The 23,379-nt window shown below is 36.3% G+C and overlaps 1 protein-coding gene across 2 annotated transcripts in view; it reads right to left on the bottom strand.

Annotated features, from left to right (window-relative positions):
* Positions 1–708: 708 nt before the first annotated feature.
* Positions 709–23,379, bottom strand: part of LOC142340055 (myophilin-like) — a 44,477-nt gene continuing 21,806 nt past the window's right edge. For both annotated transcript variants that reach the window (XM_075390461.1, XM_075390470.1), the window contains 2 exons: positions 10,501–10,660; positions 709–1,127 (listed from right to left, as the gene is read on the bottom strand). In XM_075390461.1, coding sequence (XP_075246576.1) covers positions 943–1,127; positions 10,501–10,660 — 345 coding nt within the window. In that variant the 3' untranslated portion in view covers positions 709–942. The remainder of the gene's footprint in view (positions 1,128–10,500; positions 10,661–23,379) is intronic.

Here is a 23,379-nt window from a genome sequence, read left to right as displayed (position 1 = left end):
AGCAGTCAGAGAAAAAGCCAGCTGTAAGCGCCAATCTTTTGGTGAGGGGAGTATGGAGTCCTCAAAAAACTGCCTAGTTTGATATCCGTGTCACTGACACGCAGGCAAAATTTTACTACAGCAGAAATCCGGTAGACGTATTAGAGAACAGCAGCGATGATGAAGAACGATAGAACCAGTTGTGATGCGTGTCAGACTATTATCTCTTTTACTCCACTTGTTTTCAGGGTTGACGACATGATGGCCCGAGAAAGCACAATCTTCTTCAAAAGACTAGGAGATAGGTTGTCGTCAAAATGGGAAAATCCTTATGCCACAATTATGAGCTGGGTCCAAACAGGAATTTGTTTTACCATACTTAGAGCATCAAATCTTAGTATAAGAGGTGCGAGATGCCAAAGGCGATCGTTCTTGTTCGAAGATGGCGCAATCTTGAAGAATGACTACTAATTTAACCAGAAGCTGCCATGATCTCTTACCGCCCAACGGGTGTGGGATAGCGCCAAACATTAATAAAAGCTCGCTCAAAAAGAGGGGAGATATACAGAAGGCGAATAAATCGAGTGATAATATCGCAGAACAATTACTTCAATTTTGAAGCTGAACTATTATGTCACCCAATGGGAGGGGAATTTATATAGTAATTGATTCTTCTCGACTCACCCAATAAGAGGGGTGTTGAAAAAATTGCCTGAATAAACGCAAAAAGAAGGAGACGGTAAACTCAATTAGTAGACTGTTGATTGAAATGAGGACCATGTCAGCAATAAACCAAGTAATATATAGTTTTGAAAATTTCCCATTTGAAAACTTGCTAATAAAGTATCCAAAGTATCCATGGGAAACCACGTATGGTTGAATTCACTATTATTATTCTACACATATAATACAATATTTAGAGCATTCGAGTTATTTTCGGTTGTATCAAAGTTGTATCGGCATCTAATCAATGACAGCCCTGGTCTTTCCAAAATTCTGACCGGCCTGAGTGGCGCCTTTGTTTGAACCCATTTGCAGTCCAATCAGTCCATCGCCAGCTCTCATTTGTTCATCGGTGAACTCTCTCTTGTTCTCCTCTGCCTCTTTCGGACCAATGCCTGGCATGCCAACCTTCTGAGCTCTTCGTCCTGTAAACGCGAAAGAATCTTGTCCATTATTGTCAAGACAACCAGGCACATTTCCATTTTTAGTTCTCTGACAGTACAGAGTTGCTTCAGTCTCTAGAATCAACTTTATAGGGAAAAAGTTCTAGCGAATACTTTTTTCCCGAGAAGAGTTATACTTACTATGCAAAAGGTGTCTTTCAAATGAAATCAAACTATTCCAATTGTATAGAAATGGACAGCTGAGTAGACAAATGACTAAAACGCGATCACGGTCAAATAAATTAAACATCCACACTATGACTGCCGCTCACGAAAATGCCAATTTGATTCAGATTATTAATTTCAGTCGGACTATTGAACTCAAAGATCAGACAGAGATCGATTTCCGTAGTTTCTGTGGCTTATTTTGTATTGGGTAAATTTTGGATAAAAAGGCACCTGGCCCCAGGAACAAACCAGAAAATCGAAAAACACATTAAACTACGTTAATTAATTTTTTGGAATGTATCTACGCACATTCCTTATTGGTCGATTAATTGAGTTCAATATATTTTAATTGTTCCGACCCTTTTTAGTGGGGGGAGGAACTATATACTCAAATGGGTTTTTTGATCAGTCATTTTGACCGATCGATGTAATCATCGTAAAGTTTTGAGTGGTTCCATTAGAAATCCCGTCCAGCGTAGAATATGGAATTGAAAAGAATTTTTGAATTTCGTCTTTTACAGGGTATCGAGGTTTTAAGTTTTGTAAACATTCGACCGAATTGTTAACAGTAGTGTTATTGGTTCTATTTTTAAAGCTAGAGGAGGGCTGCTGATTTGTTTGATCAGAGTTTTTTGGCTAGAATTTATGCTATATTTTTCAAAATTCGGACTTTTATCGTTAAAAATGGAACCAAATATAATTTTTAGCAACATTCTCTAAAGTTGCAGGAAGTAGACACCTAAAAGCTAGATATATTCTTCGTAAGCTCCAAATGAGAGCTAGTTGTACTCCCGCTTGCTTCAAGAGTCTTCTGGAATTATAACTTTGCCAGTTTTTCGCAAAATTAAACTCGTTTATTATAGAGAACGCATTATCTATTTTTGATATACTTGAACAATATTGTTTAAAAACTTATGTATTTCGCAATTAATTCTACAATTCAGTGTTTCCTAGTCGCCCAGCAATATCAGGGTTGATATTGATATCAAAATGGATCCTTACAATGAAAAAATTGAAGACTCTTATGGGGTGCAGACTTTTCAAAATGTTTCGGCGTGTTAATTAACGACACGGCCCAACAAACATATAGTTTTCTTTCAGAGCTCTTGGTTTTTATGGCTTTGAGCAATTGTTCACCTAAATTTCTATGGCCTTACGTTTTGCTTTCACTTGGTATACTTTTTGTAGAGCAATGATTTAGTCTCCCCAATCAAAGATTGAATTGGCTTCTTTAAGAGCTTCAAGTGAATCTAGAAAATGCTTTATTATCTAACGTCTCTTAAGACTTTGAATATATTTTTGAAAAAAATGTCGGTTTTTTTATCTTGGCCACTAATTTATCTTATTTCTCTCAACTTCCGGCGTAGTCTCATTAAAAACAGTCCGAATCCCATTCCTTTATGTTATAAATTATTGTCTGTAACGTTTTTATGTTTAACTAGTGCTTTTTGGTTTTGATACTACTAGTTTTCCAAATTGTTTTTTTTTTCATTTTTCGTTCACTGCGGTTTAATGGCTTTGCTGCGGTTTAACGGCCTCACTGCCGTTTTGCGCAAAAAGTTATTGAACCTTTTATTTTTGCCGGTAATTGTACTTCTTTTTATAGACATACACTGGATAATGACATGTGTCAATTGCAATTAATGAGCATTTTGCTGATTTCAGTTAACCTCTAATGATTTATTGACTTTGAAACTAATCATTATTTTTTAAAAAGGATGGATGTTTTTGAACTTTTTGACCACTTTTTGTTGCACTGTTACCCAGTCGCATTAAGGACAGGTCACAGACCTTTTCTAATGAAGTACGAGTTTGATTTCATATATAATTTTTTAAAATAGACATCGAGTTCTAGTCGTAATTAATGTGTTTTTTTAATGATTTTTTTTCTGGTAGTCCTATTAACAAGTTTCTTTTTTCAACAACGTGGCTTTTTTTTCTCCATTTTTGAACAATATGTAAGTCCTTAAAGTTTTCTATCTCTTCCTCATTTAATACCTAAATAAGTCAAGAGGTTGGATGAGCGGGGGTCGGAAAATTTTGTGCGAATGCACGCTACCAGGCTTCTTGTCTGTGATTGTATCAAGTCTCGTCATAATATTGTCATAAAACAAAAGCTGAAGCGCGTTCATAGCAAACAGTTGGTTGTTTTTTAGCTTTCTTGCTTCAACTTTTGCACGTTTACAGCAAAAAAAGACACTTCTCATTGATCTTTTAAAGCAGACTTCAACATTTAAACATTCAAACCGTTTCTTTTCCGTTTAAGTTTAAAAGTTACAGATTATAGCAGCTATTTTTTAATTAAATTTAGAACTCGTATGAAGGCCTAGGTATTATATTCTGGCAGATTTACACCATTCAAAAAAATAGTCGTAACTTACACTGTAATTCATAATTTTTTGGTCTCGATTACTACTTTACTTCCAGATTATTTTGTTCGGATGGATGCCAAGTTGGTACAATTAGTGGAGACTATCCAGGATGAGAATACGAAGCAGGTGGTGGGTACCATTATAAGCGAGTTAAAAAACTCAAAGCGAGGTTAGTGTGTAATTCAAAAAAATTGAGGATTTTTATTCCGAATTAAAAAAGCGTGTACGGAACAAGAATGATACACGAGTAGGGACTCTATCATCGTTTCGTTGATAATCAACCATTCGACCCATACGTTGATAATGATGCTTTATTAAAACGGATTCTTTTTTTCATTAAAAAGTTTTTGCGCTCTGAATTGGAACCGAGTAAAATCAAAGCGTTCATTAATTTACCTGGTTGTGTGGAAGAAAAAGGTCTAATGGCTTTGTGATCGTCAAGTTGTTGTATTTCTGTGATAAAACCAGATATATGCGAATGGAAGGTATAATCAATCAAAATAATATTTATGTACGAGAAAGATTACCTGCAGTGGATGCTTATATCGAGAAACGAGAGGAGGGCAAGGGACTCATAACAAGCACTATTAACTGTACTGTGTCCGTTTTGTGTGATCAAGGAAATGGGAGAAAAAAACTTGTAAAAGTAAAAGCAGAATCGTAGACCAGATCAAATTACTGGTTTCCGTAAACCAAAGTGACCACTTCAATTGACTGATAATAACGTGCTGATCGGCTATTTGCATCAACCTCTCCAGAACAAAAGAAATCTGTCTTTTTGAAATTGGAAAAGTAAATTAAAGTGCTGGAAAAAGTTCAAATTGAGATTATAACCCATTAAAACTTTTTGTTAACGTCTAAAGTATTGAAGGTACAAAAATTTTATGCAATATGATTTTTGTTTTTGGATACAAGTTTCATATAAGCTCACTTCTCGAAGTTGAAAAAAAAGAGATGAAAAATTAAAGTCAATTTTTATCCAAAATGTTCTTAACTTTTTCATTTGGTTCTTTTTTATCTGTTTAAGCTTTTGGTGTGTTTGGTTGTTGTTTTGGCATGAGGATCTGCGATTATTGCTGCTTCAGGCATGCTTATCATATATTGTCTAAATATGTTTATCATTTTATTTTTTCATAAATATAAAACTTGCATCAGGCACTACGATTTCTGCGACTTGTTGCAAGCTGAGTGAACTTTAAAAATTTGTTGTGTCACTAATAGAACATTGGATCAGAAAAACAATAGTCTGAAGTACACCGATTTACGCTGCGTCAGTCTCTTGTAAGTCCTCTTTTAATCCTCTGAACTTTTTATCTTTTTTTCCGCAACATAACATTTGACGCAATAAATGCTTTTCTGTTCTGCACTGCGATTCCGCGGTAGCAATAAAAACCAAAAAGAAAAAAAACAGAAAAGAAAACGGAGAAAAAATGGTTGTATGGCTGCAACTTTGTCACAGAATACTTCTTGGACCTTTGACTTTTAGAATCTTACTTCAAAACTTAAGATCAATTCATAGAACTTTAATGAGCTAGATCAGTTCAGAAACCAAGAGAAGTCAAAACTTGATGTAATTGCATTAACAGAAACCTGATGCAATCAGTATACTTTCCAAAAAGCTTTCCAGTGGGATGGATATGGCCATTTGTTGAGGAGTGATAGGGAAAAAAGATATGGAGGTGTAGAATTTTTCATTAGGAAAGGCATTATACTTCAAATTAAAGCAATAACAAAAAATGAACACGCATAGTTTTTGACAGTGGCGTTGTTGGGATATCAAAATGAAAAAGTGATACTTGTTGGTTATAAAACTCCAAATTATGGTATAGATGAGTCCATAAACGTTTGTCAAGAAAACATTAAAAAATTCACTATCAAACCGCAGAGTTTGCAAATTTTTTTGTGGGGAAGTCAATTTAAATGTGATTGAACAAACGACCAAAATTGATAAGGTTTTAAATTTTTTATCCGGTACCGGACTGCAAATAAAGAATAGATCGGAGCCGACAAGAGTCACTTCTTGTACGGCAACATGCATTGATATTTTTTCGCGAATTTTGAAGCCTCCGTAAATTTGAAGGATACAATGATCTCTGGCCACAAAGGAGTAGATTTGTGCTGCAAGGAAACAAGAGTTGAACCGGGAAAATCAAACAAAAAGTCTCATTTTAGGCCCCTAAAAACTTCAAAATAAGGAACTCAAGTTAGATTTAAATTACAGTATTGCAAAAGGACTGGGAACGATAAATATTTGGCTATATAAGCTATAGGCTTTAATTGTCTTCCGATTTAGATTTCAGTTTTACAGATTTAACGAGGGTGGCAAACGAGGAGCTGGATTTTCATGTACCCTTGCAAGAGTTCAAAAAGCGCACTAACGAAAAAACCAAACAGGTTCATAAGTCTTGGTTGGATAACCAGATCAAAAATCAGTCTTAAAAAGCTTGAAGCCTTACAAAAATTGAAGAACCAACAGTTTGCTTAAAAAAGAGAAAATTATAATAAGCTGCGTAGACGCTAAAAAACCTAACAAGAGAAGCAAAAACAGAATTCTATGAAAAAAAAATTGAAGAAAAAGCAAACAAAAATAAAAATTCATTTTCAATAATAAACGATATTGAGGGAACAAAAAAGAGAAAGAACATTGATAACCTAAATACTGATGAAATCAATAAGTATTTTGTTGAAATAGGAAAGAAACTATCAGAAAATTGTAATCTGTCGTCAAATCTCAGCCGGGTCGGAAGGTTAGAAAAATCCATGTTCTTAACTAACGTCACAGCCAAAGAAGCTTTCGACAATATCAAGCAAATGCTCAAAAAATCTTCCTCTCGATCTGTACAGCATTTCAAATCAACTGATTAAGTTCGTTAATCCAAGCGTTTGTGAAACATTGGCTAATCGTTACTTTAATCGTTGCTTTGATAAGGGCCAGTTAGTTAATCGTTGTTAGTTAATCGTTGCTTTGATAAGGGCCAGTTCCCTAGAACTCTGAAAATTGCCAGTTTTATACCTCTGTACAAAAGTGGTGACGAAAATGAATTTGGTAATTATAGACCAATATCACTGCTCCCAGTTACTTCAAAAACTGTTGAGAAATGTCTACAGAAAAGGCTGATTCCTTTTTTATCCAAGTACTCAGTAATAAACAAGGAACAGTTTGGATATCAGGCAAAGAAAAACACAATTGATGCTGTGTCGGAAGCTGATGAAACCATAAGAAATTTATGTGCTCGAAAGAAAATTACTATTGGGTGTTCATTGATTTATCGAAAGCTTTTGATACTGTGAGTCATGAAATTTTGCTCCAAAAATGTTTTGCGTATGGTTCGAGGAGGAAATTTATGATATCCTTAATTCATATTTGACCAACAGACAACAATGTGTTTCAGTTAGCAAGCAGTGATCATTCTTTGAAAGCATTTTTTGCTGTGTACCGAAGGGTTCTGTTTTAGGGCCACTTCTGTTCTTGATTTATGTAAATGATTTACCTGCTTTTTGTACAAACTGTTATGTCATGTGTTTGCTGATGATACAAATATTTACGAAACGGTGGATGATGGAATTAATGACACAATAGAAGAACTTTCAGTTTTTATGGAATCAAATAAGTTAGCAGTAAAAAAAGATAAATGCAAGACTATAAGTTTCGGAGGTACTAATGAGACATCTGAAATAAAAATTGATGGTTACAATATTGAATTTTTGACAACATTAAGTAATTGGGTGTATTCATAGATAGTAAACTGAGCTTCAAATCACACATTGGGAAAATAGTTAGTCGGATGAATTCGTTAACAGCGGCCATCTATCAGTATAAAAACTTTTTCAAAAGACACAAACTAATCCGATTATACAAAGTGTTCGTTCAGCCAATTTACAGTACGGGGTTTTGTTGTATGGAGTGGCCAATAAAAGCGATCTTTAAAAATTAGAGCGGCAGCAAAGCAGAATTTTTCAATTGTTATTTTCAGATAAGAGATTGCAAAGCATTGACGAACTGCGATGTAAACACAAATTGTTTTCTGTTAAAGAGTTACACATATTTGAAATGATCAAATTACTGTCAAGAGTTCTCCGCCTTGAACATCCAAGCAAGTTATTAAACAACTCATTTCCTGAAATAATTGAAAAGAATATCCAAATAAATGAAAGAACTCACAAAGTCAAAACAAAATTTTTGCAAACGAAGCAATGAAACAAGTCACTCATAAATAGATTAAGACGCATATATAATGTATTAACTAAAATGGCTGAAATTTTTGTTCAAAAACTCGACTCATTTAATGCACAGGATTTAACAAATTTCTTACACTGTTTTAGAGACTTGTTTATTATAGATTACAGATTTTTTGTTAACCTTTTTTGGCAAGGAGTAAGGTTCTAGGGCTAATGCTTTTACTTGAATGTTTATCGAGCTGCATTTTTTTTTTGTAAAATTGGTCTTATTAGATATTTTCTAAAGATTTATTTAGAAAAGGGTTTTACCAGGTTAAACTGTGATTTGAGAGGGTTTGAATTTTACCAAATAAGTTGTCTTTGAGAAGAAGTGAAAGGCATCACTTGACAGGTCTAGTGACCTTTTGATGTCCTTTCGAGTTTTGTTTTGTTGTTTGTAAATATATAAATGCAAACAATGGAATAAACTCGAGAACTAATTTATTTTTGTTCTTAAGTAAAACGCCTTTACGCCCACTTCAATTGATTTGGGTTAATATTGACCTGATAATGGTGATTAATCACTAACTAGAGCTGAAAAGAAATAACTTCATCTTTTCTATGTGTCATTTGGGGGATTTTCGTTCTGTTTGAAACCTAAGTATTCGTTCTATGTGGACGTCCAAGTATTCCATTTTATCAGGCTACTGGATAGTACTACTGTCCGCTGTAACATAGGCTTATATAGACACTTCGCTGCTCAACGTTTTCAGTTCCCTTTTAGAAGCGTTGCTTAACTCATGCGATATGAAAATATATCTCGAAATTGTTTATTTCCAATATTTTGCTGTATTCGTGGTATTGTTTCGATTGCAAAAAATATATCTGCATACAGAATGAGCATCATTCTAACATCAATATCCTCATACAGGTAATCAATGCTTAGATTAAACGTAACGGCTCGTGCGAGTCTGTGCGTATCACAGAATTTTTCAACACACCTGTCATGGTAGCAATAAATTCTGCCAGAGAAACCGTTGGGAGTGTCCGAAAGGAACTTATATGCATTAGAGAAAGTTTACTTGTACTTCTTGAACCAAGAAATATTCCGTCTTTTTTCAGAAGAACAAACTGTCAAAAGACAAGTTTAATACACTAGGAAGACACAAAAAAGCACACACTACACAAACAAACACCAACACACAAACACAAAGCCCAGCACAAGAAAAATACAATTTTAACATTTTGTTTTCGTCAATTGGTCACTACACAAGAATCGTCACTGTTGATATAGGTCCTCTTTGTTTTTTCTATGGTGTGGACTTTTTGAGGCAATTGTATCGGTAACTGTAATCTTGACACTAATTCTTGAAACAAAACTTTCTCAATTTTTTGGAAATTTTTTCAATTTTCGTAGTTCATGAGCGCAATGTGACAAATAAATGTTCAAAATCTTGCAGCAGTTTTATTAGAGAGTGTTATCAGTTTTGGTATTGGACACATTTGAAGCAGCCATTTGTAGCAAATATTAGTTAGTTTTTCTAATTTTTCTATCTCAGTTTTTGCGCTCTTCTTTATTTGTGTCTAGCACAAACTTGAATTAACTATCTTGAATTAACTATCTCTCCCACACAAACTGTCCCTTTCTCCCTCTCTCCAATACAAAAGCCACACACATTAGAAACGCACATCAATGAATACACCCACACAAGCGCACGCACAGACTTAAACACACACAAGCACATAATACAAACCTCACAATTTTTTTTTAATTTTCCTTTTGGCATGTAATCATTACTCAAAATTCGTCAGCGTTTATGTATGGCTTCATTGTTCTTTCTGGAAAACTACGTGTTCGCTTCTTCTCGCAATCGTAAACTGCACAGTAAAATCTGATATGAACATTGAAGGTTTTTCATTTTTTTTTGTCATTTTAATGTTTCATGAGCGTACGGGGACAATTAATTTTTCAAAATCTCGCAGACCCATTTTTCCTTATTTTTGTAGTCGTATGTTGTGTACTGGATAATGAAATGCCTCAATTACTTCTTCTTTAGATATAAAAGAACATTTCAGTTAACATATAATGATTTTATTGACTTTGTTACCCAGTAGCATTGAAGAAGGACATGTCCGAGATCTTTTCTAATGAAGTATAGGTTTATCTGTTTTGTCTAGGTTCTATCTGACGCGAGTTTGGTTTCGTTATATTTTTAAATATGGAAATCGAGTTTTGGTCGTAATTAATATTTGTTATTTCATTTTATGACTGTCTTTTCTAGTAGTCCTTTTAACAAGAAGTTTCAGCGGCCCTATATTATTTTTTTCATTAGTTGTTCGTTGAGCGATATGTACGTTTTTGAAATTTTTGTATCTCTTCATCATTTGTTAGCCAATTATGTGAAGAATATGGATGAGCGGGGGTCGCAACCTTATGTGCAAACTCAGCCTCCTTGTTGAGTTTTATGTATTTGTTACCATCAAAATTTACTTAACCTAGTTTCTAATTTAATTTAGTTTCCACGCTAATTCAAAATTTTGCATAGAAGGATAGTACAGACAGCATTAGTGCTCCGTCATGTATAGTTAAGCCATTGACTAACAAAAATCAGTTTTAGTGCAATTGGGAGCTTACTGAATCCAAATTAATAGCTAGCCTAGAGCGTAAATGCCATTGACTACTTGTGACATGTTCTGGCCCTCGTAAAGATCTACTGTCTGAAACATATCGTGCTGCTTCACCCCAAATTTCGCACATGCATCCAGGAAGTTTCCGATGTTCTCCATTTGCTTGAAGGGCATCTTGGACTTGTTTATCTGTGAAAATAACATCATCCAAAAACAAAGTGATGCTGCACTCTTTTCATGGGCAAAAACTAGCACCAAATTTTTTAGTGCAACTAACTTGCGGTGAAAACAAATTTCACCACCGATAACCAAACTGCATCAAAATTCTGACATCAGTAGTAAGATAATAGGGTACTAAGATAGGGGGGGGGTTATCCTTCGAATTAATACGTGTGATAATAGGGGGTTATCCTTGGCGGCGCTACATGTAAAACAACGGCCGTGCGTGATACATGTAAACTAGCTTTCTTCCGCTTTTATTCCTTTCCCTTTGCGCCTTTCTCCGGTTTGTTAGATTTGTAAGAAAAGATTGAATTGAAACCAAACTAAACACTCCAAACAAATTAAATATTTACACTGTGTATTACTACACGCAGTTTCACCAAAATTGCATGCAATTAAATTGGCATTAGCGCCGTCTTATTTTGCGTGCTGGTTCTTCTTCGCTGCTGCTTGCTTCTTCAGCTTCAAAGTTTATGAAGGGGTTGTCAGGAGAGGAGCTTTCACTGGAACTGGCGTCAATATCTGCAATATCGTCAGTATCAATATCAGATTCAGTTATCTGCTCAGTTACTACTAATCCTGGGTCGGGAGTCTCCCAAGAGCTGGTGGTGGAGTCTGGCACTGAGAGAGCGGCTGTTGAGGAAGTTTGGGACACTACAAAGTCATTATCCCATTCTGGACTAGAGCTGAGAAGTAAGTTTGAGTAACTGTCATTATCCCACTGAATATCATCACTACCCCAATCAATTTCATCCACACCACAATCAACGGTCTCATAATGTCCAAAGGGTAGAGTTTTTGTTCCGCAGGGTAGAATAAACCTTTTGTTGTCGAACGCTGAAAGGCATATTTTGTTGGTAGTAACAGTTTCCAATACATGATGATCGGACATTATTCTTGTGTTTTCAGTGCGAAACACGTTCCCTGTTGTCAGTGTGCTCAAGAAATCATCATGCCGGAGACGTTGTTGAGCGGCCTTTGTTACTCCTTTAGCCGAAAGTTTTCGACAACCTAAAGAGAAAAAAAGCCTTTAATCAAGTCTTTATATGTTTACTAACCCCTATGTATATAATAATAAAACTAATACCATTCAGGAGCCTACTAACAACCTTTGTAATTTAAAGATAGAACTAACATGCATTAGAAAAGACAAAGAATACTTACTTTTTGAGAGTATTGAGTATAGTTTCGGCTTTAAACACACAAACTCCGTAATAAAATCTCCTGCAAATTCGTCCTTAAACTTGAGGACTACCCGTTTATTTTCCGTACTGTATAAATAGTGATCATTCGGATAATTGGAGAAATCGAATTCACTAACAACTGAAGCGGGCTTTCTTGCTAATTCCTCATAAAAGTCTGTACTCCTGATTTTATATAGTAAACTATCCGTGTCACTATATAACAAACGACAATCAAAATGAGCGCGCATTATGAAGTAATGGAAACTGTACATTTGATACTTGGCCAGATCAAGTATAGTTGCTCCAATTATTGTTGGGGTATTCCAATAAATCTTTCTAGCGCGGAATGACAATGCGGCCAGGTTATCTCCGAATATCATGAACCGATCAAACTCAAACTTTGAAATGGAACTCAGAACTTGATCAGCATCTCGTGCAATGGTAAGCTTACTTCGTCTGCGTTTCGATTCGCAATTCTTACCATATACTGCATTGTTCATGAGCTTATAAAAGTTCTCTTCGAATTTATTGCTGGCGGCTTGACGTTTATTACTGTTGAGTGTTATATAGGGCGCTAACCAATTCGCTTGTTTGAACTGTAGGACACGGTGTACTTTGGCAACAATTAATCCAAGACTAACGTATAATTTGAGCAGTTTGTAATGCAATACATAGTTCTTTTTGTCGAATAGCGTTTGAAGCAACTTTTTAACATTCGAGCTGGGTAATCTGTGTTGTTCTTTTAGCTCAAGTTGATATTCGCCCAACCAATCATCTTGAACAATTTCTTTGGTAGGGGCAAGCGGAAAGTCTCGGTGGTCATCGTGTAAGTGGACAGGGTAATTTAAGTCTACTTCAAGAAAATAACCAACTGAAGCGTCGTTAGGGGTATTGAGGATTTCGTTAAGGGTAATTTCTACGTTGAAGGCGAATTCCCCCACTGGTAGCATGTCCATTTGCATGACACCTCCATAGAGATTATTTGCGTCTACACAGAGCGCAAAAGTTGACTCCTCAGAGGGCCGGTAATCCGATAAATACTTATTATTTGCAACAAAATGACGCTCCTCGTAAACAGATGTTACTCCTCCTCGTATTGCCGGTTCAATCATGTCCAAATGTTCTCGCTCTGTCATCAGCTCAATGTTTGCCCTGCATATCTTTAGTGACGCTTCTTTTGCCATATTGGGGAGAGTGTAGAAATGCATGCAGTCGAGTTTGTATGTTCGAAAGCTAAGTTCACGGTGAAACTCACATACACAAGCTAATAGTGCGCAGTCAAGTTTAAGGTATGCGTCATGATAGTCTTGTAAAGTTTTGCACCCCAATAACGTCCACATTTGGTTAGCATGACCTAAATTTTCTTCACTAACAGCCAATTTTCCGCCTTCTAATGTATTGCGCCATTCTGAGAGGGGTGGTAGAGATTGCTCAGAAAACTTTGTACGATCACATACATAAGTATAAGGATAATATCCTTTTTGTTTGAGTAAGTGTGCGTTTGATTCGGAAACCGACGGGAACATTGCTTTCATGATATCGAAATGTGTGTCAGGTAAAATTTCTACAAGTTTTTCCAGCGAACTGTTCATCATTTTGTACGAATCGATGAATCTTAAATACTCGTAAATTTTTTGTGTTCTTCCTTCTTGAGTTGTAATAGTATCAATCAGAACTCCGAATGTCATTGATATGTATTTCTCATCTGTTGACGGAATGATTTTTATTGTTGTGGTAGACTCACAGTTGTTCAGAGCAAGACAAATATGATGTAAGTCATAGTTTTGTATGTTATGACCGACCACAGGCGTAAAATTGACATACCGTCTCGCTCGATTACACTTTTCGTGTGCCCAGCCCAAGAATTGGCCACTAAAATGACAATGGTCTAAATCTATGCTCTCTTCGGGGTCAAGATCGCTGTCAAATGGTTCTTCGCATATCCAACAGTGTGTAGCGCTCTTTTTGTCCAAGCTTCTCCGACTTCCGTTGTAGAAAGGAAACTGTTTTTTGCGTTCATGTATGTCCCTTGCTAACGAATGCAGCATTCGAACAAAGTTGCCCATACAATCTTCTGAGCTGTCCACATGATGAAAATAGGGAACGTTCGAGTGATGATCAACAACTGCCAAAGCAAATCCACATGGCTCGTGCTTTTCAATCACGCGTGTTGATGATTGGTCAGTTGCTGCATCACATCCAGCGACGGGTATGAGAAAAGATTCAAAGTCAAAATAAATGACCAGAGGAACAAACCACGTAGCTGAAAAATTTGAGAACTTGTATTCATTTTTATCTGGTGATGGCATTTGAATAACTGCAGGGGCATTTAGATAACAATTTTCAGTATGAATATTATAGCTTTCCAGTCCATCACGACACAACCAGAAACAATTACGACAAATGCGATAACCAAATCTGAATTTCAGGTCTCTAACTTTACAAACGACTTTCACAAGGTCAGTAATGAGAACATAGTGATAAATGTCGGCATCATAAAGAAGTAAAAGATCCATAACAAAATCTGATTCAAAAGAGGAGACTCGTAGAGGGTAAAGTTGTCCTTTATCGTAACCAAAGACGTTGATTGCCACATCATTGAGGGTTTCAAAGGCTTTCATTTGCTCAAATGCCATTGGCATTTCAAATTCGCCTACAGGTTGGTGAATGTTCTCTTGCTGATATGTTGCTGGGGATGTTTTGTCAATATGATAGTTCCTGTCATCTCTATCAAGACTGATTCCATGATGCGCATGATACGCTGCCACGAAGCAATAGTTGAAACAATTGGCATCGTCGTGGTTTCGAATGTTGAGTAATCCGCGACAGTTTGCGAGCTTATGGGGTAAGGCAAGATAGGATGAGCCGCGAATTGGTCGGTAGCGGGCAAATTTGATGTCAAGTTTGATTATTTTTTCAACAACTCAACCACTTCCAGATGAAGCAAACGTAGACAAGACAGCCATCATTTTCTCCACCATGCTCCAGTACAACTCGTTTGTGAGACCCTCTACGTAAATGGGCGTCATGAGGGAGTTGGCATAAATTTCAATGCGCTCCTCCGTTTCGGTTGCGTTTTCATCTTGATGCAGCTTCAATAACTGTACTTTTACCGCAAATTGTACTTTCTGTGGTCCTTGGCTCAGCCTTTGCTCAATTAGCGTTGCAATTGCAGATCTTTGATTGAGCATGAAGCTCTCAAGATCTCTGTCAGCTGTGTTATTGACAATTTCATAAGTTTGTAACACACCGTTGAAGGCTGTCTCCGCTGTAGCCTCTTTCGGTTGGTATTCAGGTCCAAATACCGGCAGCGAGTGAAGGGAGTTCATATGCTGCGCAAACAAGTGCGCATCATTGAATCCCATGAAGCACGATCGGCAGCAGTTTGTAAACTTCGAGTGGCAAGTTCGCATATGCTGTTCCAATTCAGACAGTTTCCGTGAATTGAACACACATAGGGAGCAGTTGTAAACAGGAAGGCCAACATCGTCTGGATGGAATTTATGTTGATGTCTTGAACGGTTCCCACGAGTGCTAAACGTAGCGTCACAGAAGTTGCATGAATAGACCATTTCTAATAGTTTTGATGAATTTCAAATTCTAACAGAACTTTGATAACAAGTAAATAACTCGGAAATGACTAAGCTCACCAAAACTGAAACACGAATGTAATTTCTGTGCGCGAAATTCAAAATTTCAAAATGCTGCAATCTGATTGGTCGGTTTTGGCGGTTACCTTTATTTCGAAATTTTGTTAGTTATGAGAGAAAAAAGATGTGTTTTCAAATCTCCATTGCAATCCTATGCCAGAATATATCACCATAAGGAGCCCTACAGAGTATTGCTGGTCATTTTTTTTTTCAAAAAACGTTTTTGGAGAAGCTGGAAAAACATGATAATTTTTAAAATTGTAATAAAATGCGCTATTTTATGCATTTTCAATTACGGGTGGTTAGAGTTGTCCTACGTTCTTAAGTGTGATGAGCAAAAATGCTCCCCGTGCCGAAAAACATAGGACCCATATGAAAAAATTGCTCAAAAATAAACAGAAAAAAAGTTTATTTTTCTGTCAATCAAGTCATTAATTAACAATTACATGACAATTACATGACATAAACATGTGTCTTTTTTCTGAGGCCTTTTTTGATGACAGCTGTTATGAGATAAATTTGCACTGAGGATCCATCAAGTCCAAAAATGTGAAGAAAGCCGATCTAACATCTTTCCTTAGGGTACTTCATATGCTAATTAATGCCAGATGTTAATGTGACATTGATTGCCAGATGTTTTGAAAATCGGTGAAGGAGCCATTTTTTGATGATGATGCTTATGAGCAATTATGTCAGGCATCAAGCGGTGATAAAAAATCCGTTGCAAAAATTTGAAATTTTTTTTTCAGTAATTAGTAATTAGGTTAATTAACCCTTAATTAGTCGCTAATTAGGGGCTAATTATCTCCATAACGGATGAGTAAAATTTGACGAGTGTGATGAGATGTTTTGTACTTTAGAGTATGCTGAGGCTTACTAAACAATCAGTTTCATCCCAAGTATTTTTTGGAGCCCTCTTTTTTAGGGTCAAATGTCAGAGGTCATGTGTCAAAAAAAAATTTTTTTATTGACTTTTTTTTGATTTTTTTTAACAAACATGCTCTTTTTCTTTCACTTGATTCCCAAGTAACAAATGGGAGGTGATTCTAGTGTAAGCTGGAGAGCGCATCTTTTGAGATAAGTTTCAAAAATTGACGTTTGAAAGGTATTTTTTCGAAAATTTTCTTTGATTGTTTTTCTTTTTTTTTCAACATTTCTTCAACTTATGAATTGAAATTGGAATTCAGTCCATGCTACAGCTGTGGTATGAAGTTAGCATGTCATTAGCGTCAATACCGCTTACTCTAACCTATGGCTATATCTCTTAAATTTCATTTTTAATATAATGCTAACAAAAATTTCGTAGATTGAGAAAAGTATTTATGGATATAATTCTCACACCACGTCACAGTAGTTGCAATAATTGAGGGTTTGTTAGGAAACGAATGTTTACGTCATAATTAAAACCCCTTCTGAACATGTTCGAACTTGATCAGTAGAGAAATTATAATTTCTTTGGCTCAGCAGATTTAAATCTACAAAACAGATATTAAAAGTTAAATTCAAAAAGTTGACATCACACTTTATTGAAACAAAATCAAGTTAGCGTCTCACAATATAAAATGGTGGTGATTCATCAAAGTTTTTCAAGTCAATCAAATAAGTCCATTAAAGAATTCTCAGGTAGCCGTTTCTTTGGTGCATTGCAAATCTTTGGCGTGTCTGTAACGCCAAAAACACGTGCTGGTTCTGGTTTTTGAAATTGTGTAGCTGAAAGTAACGCTGTATCAAACTGGTTTTCACTGAGCAGAGCGGTAGAATTGTTCTTGTGAATTCCAGCAAAGAGAGATGGACTAGATGTCGGTGTCAAACTGGGACTCGGATCAACTGCTGGTGTTACTGGCAAGCTGACTGAATCCAATTGCGATTGGTTCTCTGGGGAGTAAGGTGATGACTTTATGCCCCACATGTCACCTAAATTTTCGCAAGCTTGATAAGCCCCTAGCTGGTTTTCAAACAGAGGCACACAGTCGCAATCGTAACGAAACAAAACTCGTTTAACGTCGTCTTGTAATGACTCCATTTCAAGATGTTGAAATTTTGGCAACGCTTTTGGAGGTAAATGTCCCCCTGATGTAATAACACTGCATTCTGCTGGTTCTGTCTTCTCTGGTAAAGAAGCAATTGCGTTAATAAAAAGCTTAGGTATCAAACAGTGCTGGTAAGTTTGCCAAACATCACCTTGTCTCTTCTGTTGAATCAGCACAACAAAGTTTTCGAACACTGTCTGATAAACCAATGTTCGCTCGAAAGAAATAACAGATTCAGCAAGTATTTGAACTGACATAATTTTTTGCACAAATTTTAAGAAAGAAACTAAAACCAATTTGATAAAAGACGGTTGAAAAATAATGTTTGTCTAGTAACGAACTCTTGAAAGAAAGCAAAGTGCACTGAACGCAAGGTTTAAAGAAAATGAATACCTAGTTCTAAAGTTGTATTATACAACGTGTAATTCGACAATTTATGTGTGGGGTCAAATTTGGTTTTGTTTTTGGTAGTGTATATGCTCTGTTATATGCTCTAAGTTATTATACATGGGTTGATACAGTCTATTGTGTGTACTAACTCAATTCTTATCTAGAACGCATTTTATTATCAGCATTTCATTGTACACTGGTACATGTTTAATCTTATCAAAATTTCCCTACTGCTGTAGGTTCACATGTGTTTCTAATTTTAATACACACCTAGGGTCACATCTGTTCAACATATGGTCAATTCCAATAACCAATGTACACTACAATGACGTCAAATACACACCTAGGGTCACATGTGTTCCAAGTTATAAACATATGGACAATTCCAATAAACAGTGTACACTGCACCGTTGGTCCAAGTACACACCTAGGGTCACATGTGTTCCAAGTTATAAACATATGGACAATTCCAATAAACAGTGTACACTGCACCGTTGGTCCAAGTACACACTAGGGTCACATGTGTTCCAAATTATAAACATATGGTCCACATATAATAAACAGTGTACACTGCACTGCTGGTTCAAGTACACACCTAGCGTCACATATGTTTTTTTGTCTTATCTAAGGTCACAGCTGAAATTAATTATACAATACTTGAACAACAGACAGACTCAAGTACGCCATAGGCGTACTTGAGACTGTATTCACAAATCATTTGGATTTAATTAGGCAGTTTGACGACACTTGTTTAATCCCAACTTGCCGCTCCCATTGAATTGTACTTTTTACACATTATAACACTTGAAAGTAATAAAACAAGTTGCACACTATGCCTTTCACGTCCACTAAAGACACTGAGTTTGGAGATTGTTATTTCGATATTTCCAAAACTGATAAGCGCTTAATCAGGGCAACGCTGAAAACCTATGAAAGGACAGGGACATATGTATTTCTGAAATTGTTCAAAAAAGCAACAGACGATTACGAGTTTGAACAGAGAATTTCGTTAACTCTTGGAGAATTTGAAAATTTGGTCAGTTCAGCTAGCAAAATAAAGAACTCAGTGGCTGATCAGCAGTCATCGCCAAAACCACCACCAGCGAAGAAACCAAAAATTCAAAAAGAAGTTGTCAACAACGATGGTTGAAGCGATGTTTGAGCGTTCTCCAAATTACTTTAAACAATTTCAGAAACAGTTCAAATTTCTCATTGTGGAAGAGAAACCTACCTTTTCAATTGGAAATTGTTATGCAGTGTGTGCACATTTTGATTCCGAATTTTGCAATTTAGTAAATAGCCATTATCACGTTTTGATTGATACAACTACTTTTGAAAACGAAACATTGAAACGATTTCAAAGCTTTCCTGTGCCTTGTGTTTATACAGCTTTTAAGTTCCTGTTTTGGACTGCACCAAATTTGGAGACTAATGGAGATGTGTTTTCAAAGCTTAAATTAGCAATCGATTTCAACAGTTCTGCAGAAAAAATTGATTCGCAGTCAGTGCGCAAACGACTACCAGCTTTTGCTAACAACAACAACAATTTATCGAAAAGCAGCTCTGCAAAACAAACAAATGTCAATCCCAAAACGAGTGCCAAGATGCCAGTAGTTACCCAAAAGACTATCTACAATTGCCGGCCTCCATCAAAACAAATTCAAACTGATTTTGTCAATAGTGAAACTTTACGCAGAGTTGAAACAATTTTGTATGGTCCTCATTCTGGTGCTTTTTGTCAAATTATGGATATTTTTTTGAGTGGATATGGAAAATTGAATATTGATTCTGATTTATTGAGTGTTCGCTTTGTGTATGAAGAAAAAGTAAAGTTTTGAAAAAAAAAATAAATTTTTCAAGTTAGTAAGGTTAGAACATCATATGAAAAGCAAAACGAATCAATTCATTATCGCTAATATTTACAAGTTTTTGAGCATTGAAAACAAAATGAGCAATATAAATACAAAACAGTCCACAAAGTTTAGAGTTTGCACTTTGAATTGGTTGATTCTCCAAGAGTTGATAGATATTATGATTGTTGCCAACAGAAATGATTCTTTGATATAGGTGTTTGTACGATGAAATGGACCGACCAAGGGGATCGGCAAACAGAAGTTGATTGTTCTTTCTGCATAAAAGTAACCAGTGGGTGCCAATATTTTCAGCAGTTGCTGCATTAACAATAAGGAAGCTGTTTCTGTTCATTTTTTCCGGAAAGTTGTTGGCCGCAAACACGCCATGAAATTTGTATTTAAGAGTTTTGCAGCCTTGTATTAAATCATTAATATCATCTTCATCCATCATTAATTTGTCAGAATGTGATTCTTTGATACTCTTCTTGCACTATCAACAAAAATTGTGCTCGCTTTTTCGCCAATAATGAAAATCTCTATATTGTTCGGTAGGGCCGCAGAAAATTTCAACTCAATAGAAATTGACGAATTTGTAAGCTCAGGGTGAATAAAATCATGGGATGCTTGTTGGGTACTGGTCAAATCAAAAACCATTATGAAATGGTTCGGGTAATCTGTCAAACTTATTCCATGACCATTGTCGATGTAAGCTAAATCCGATATTGTATTAAAGTAGAGACGTTTGTCATCACTTGTTGATATTGGACTGTCTGCCACAGGTAAACCGTTTCGGTAAATATAAATCTGCTCAAGGTCGAATTTGCGGAAATTAAATGGATTTTGTCTGTTGTTACCAAGAAACGCTTCGTTAGTGTTCAGACAAATTGCTAGTCTACGAATCGGTTCTCTGGCAAAAATATCTTCTTGTTTCCAACTGTGGAGACCCGTTGATGCCAGAAATGTTTTTGTTAGAGTCTCCAAGTAGGGATACGAAGCTGGACTTTTTAACAAAGTCTTTTCTATAGCCGATACGACATCATCGTTCAATGTCATTTTGCGCACATATAAATTAGCTTCGACAATTTTTACTTTGTAGTGCTTGGCTGCATCGTCAGACATTATAACAAAATCATCTATTGACCGTCTAAACGCAATGCGAAGTGTCACACCACTTAGCAAATGTCTGTCACAAGTGAAAAAGTCAACTGCAACTTTACCGTAAAATGTGCACTCAGCCGATTGCCTCACTAGGGCTTTCCTTCTGTTCACTTCTACAGTTGACAACGCTCCTGGATTTTCTTCGTAGGAATAGCCCTGACATGCCAACCAGGTGTTTTTTGCATCTTTGTTATGTGAAAATTCTGTTTCAATAAAACTTTTATGAGCATAGTTTCCGTTAGCGTTTGAAATTTTTAGTCCATTAGCAGACACTGTACAGTCAGAGAAGAGTGAATGTAAAACATTATTGCAAAAATAGGGAGCATCTGTCTTCGTAACATCTGTTGCTGCTCCTGCGTCATATCTCAAATCAGCTTCTGATAACTGGACAATTTTACATTTCACTTCCAAGAAAATTTTCTGTAAGTCAATAAAATTATTTCGGTCACCGGCGACTTCAAATTCTAACATGGGTCCATTTGGACTGTAGACTGGGCCCACCTTTTGACAAAAACTACCATCGAAAGTTACTAAGAGAGAAGGTTTTTCGAACAAATCCAAAGAACTGTGAGTTGCCTCTGATGGTAACAAATTAGCGATCATCGTTCACTCTGGCAAAAAAATCTGACCGACTTCTTTTTGGAGCTCTGTGCGTTGAAATGGTTTTTTTGCGTTTGTTGATTGCTTTCTGTGGCTTGACTCGTATTGAATTCCTCCGACGTGAAGTATTTCGGCGAGATCCTCCTGTCTGTTTTTTGACAGTTTTTGAGATTGTATTTTTAAACGCCTGTTTAGGAGATTTTTTGCTTCCGACTACATCCAAAATCTCTGGAACACTTTGTTTCAATAGCTCTTTCCCGATACGCTTCGCTGTAGGCAAAATGAAACGACGTGCTAAAGGTAGCGCAACACGTCCAATGCCTGCAGCTAGAGCTCCAAAACCACTTCCTCTTTGACGATAATGTCCAGAGAAGTGAGGCAAAGACGTTGCTTGATTGGCATAATAAGAATCCATTTAAGGGGAAAATTTTTTGAATTGTAGTGTTAGAATAACTTTTCCAGTTCCCGAAAAGGGAACTAATTGTCCTGTTTCCGTTCTCAGTTCGATTGAAATCGATTGAATTGTGTTAGTTAGGAGCTTCTTATAGTCTAAATTTGTAAAAACTATCCTATGAGTGGGTTCAAGCTCACAAACACTACCGTTTTTCAGACGTTGTTTTGAATCAATGACTCGCAAAAGAGGAGCCTTAGTGTCACCGACGTATTGGTATTCAATTATGTTGGTGTATATGAAAATTAGATGTTTTCCAGCACAAAGGTCAGCTGGGAACTCCCCATAAAAAGCTTTCGTATCATCACTTTTCATAAACCTGTTCGCATTGGGAATCATTTTGTACCCAATGTGTATTCCATTGCCGTCAGGAATACCCTTAAATCCAATAATGCTGGGAATTTCTTCGCTGGGAAACGTAATTCCCTCATACTTGCCAAATAAAATTTCATATTTCCCAGAGCTCTTCAACTCTCTGAATGAAAAATGGGGCAGGCCAATTGTGCGCTTAATTGTAGCAAGAAGTTGAGCCACTGTATCAAAGGTTCCTGGCATAAAACTAAATTGTTGTCCACTATAAGGTCTAGAAATAACATTGGCTCCCGAAGAAATCTTTTGGGAATCTTCAAAGTCTTTTAAGTTGTACGCAATTAGATTTCCGTTTACTATGTTTTCTATTTTGGTTGGGAATATGATTTCACTTAGCGCCACTCTCCAATCACCTGCAAGTTGAATTTCATCACTGAAAAAATTCCGAAATGATGCAAGTGTATTTGTATCAAATATTTCCATTGAAGCTGATGAAACAACGTGAACTGTAAACTCGTCTTCAAACCGGTTGGTGGACATTTTAAACAAGAGGGAGCCTGACAAGTTGTAATTCTGGTTGGTAAAATTTTCCTTGAATTGGTTCCTTGTTTGCGTCGGCTAAGGTGTATGTTGGTGGGCTTAATGTCGGTATTCCCGTTATTTCAAAGACTTCGTCTGTGAATGATTGCATATAACTTTTCCTGAAAGCTTTATCTTTTTTAACTACTCTCACAAAGTCTCCAATGTAAAACTTGGGCTTCTGGGTTGAGCTTGTTTGTGCTGCCAATGACACTAGTCGTGGCACATCCGTTTTTGTAACTTTGTTAGGAGCAGTTTTTGTTATTCGATTGACTCTTGAATTGATTGTTTTCACAAATTGGTCTAATTGGTCAATGTAGCTATAGGTCCACTTTTCTTCAAGATACCGATGAATTATCTTTTTGAGAGATCTAATGTTCCTCTCTGCAAAAGCTGACTTTTTTTCGCTAAAGGTATTATATAAATGAATTCCACGTTTGGTACACAATTGTTTGAATGCTCCAAGAAATTCTGTACCATCG

The sequence above is a fragment of the Convolutriloba macropyga genome, chromosome 1 (genome assembly GCF_964194025.1).
Source record: "Convolutriloba macropyga chromosome 1, txConMacr16.3, whole genome shotgun sequence".
In the NCBI taxonomy this organism is placed as follows: Eukaryota; Metazoa; Xenacoelomorpha; order Acoela; family Convolutidae; genus Convolutriloba; species Convolutriloba macropyga.
The sequence above is the reverse complement of the archived record's forward strand: the minus strand, read 5'-3'. Positions and strand labels throughout refer to the sequence as shown.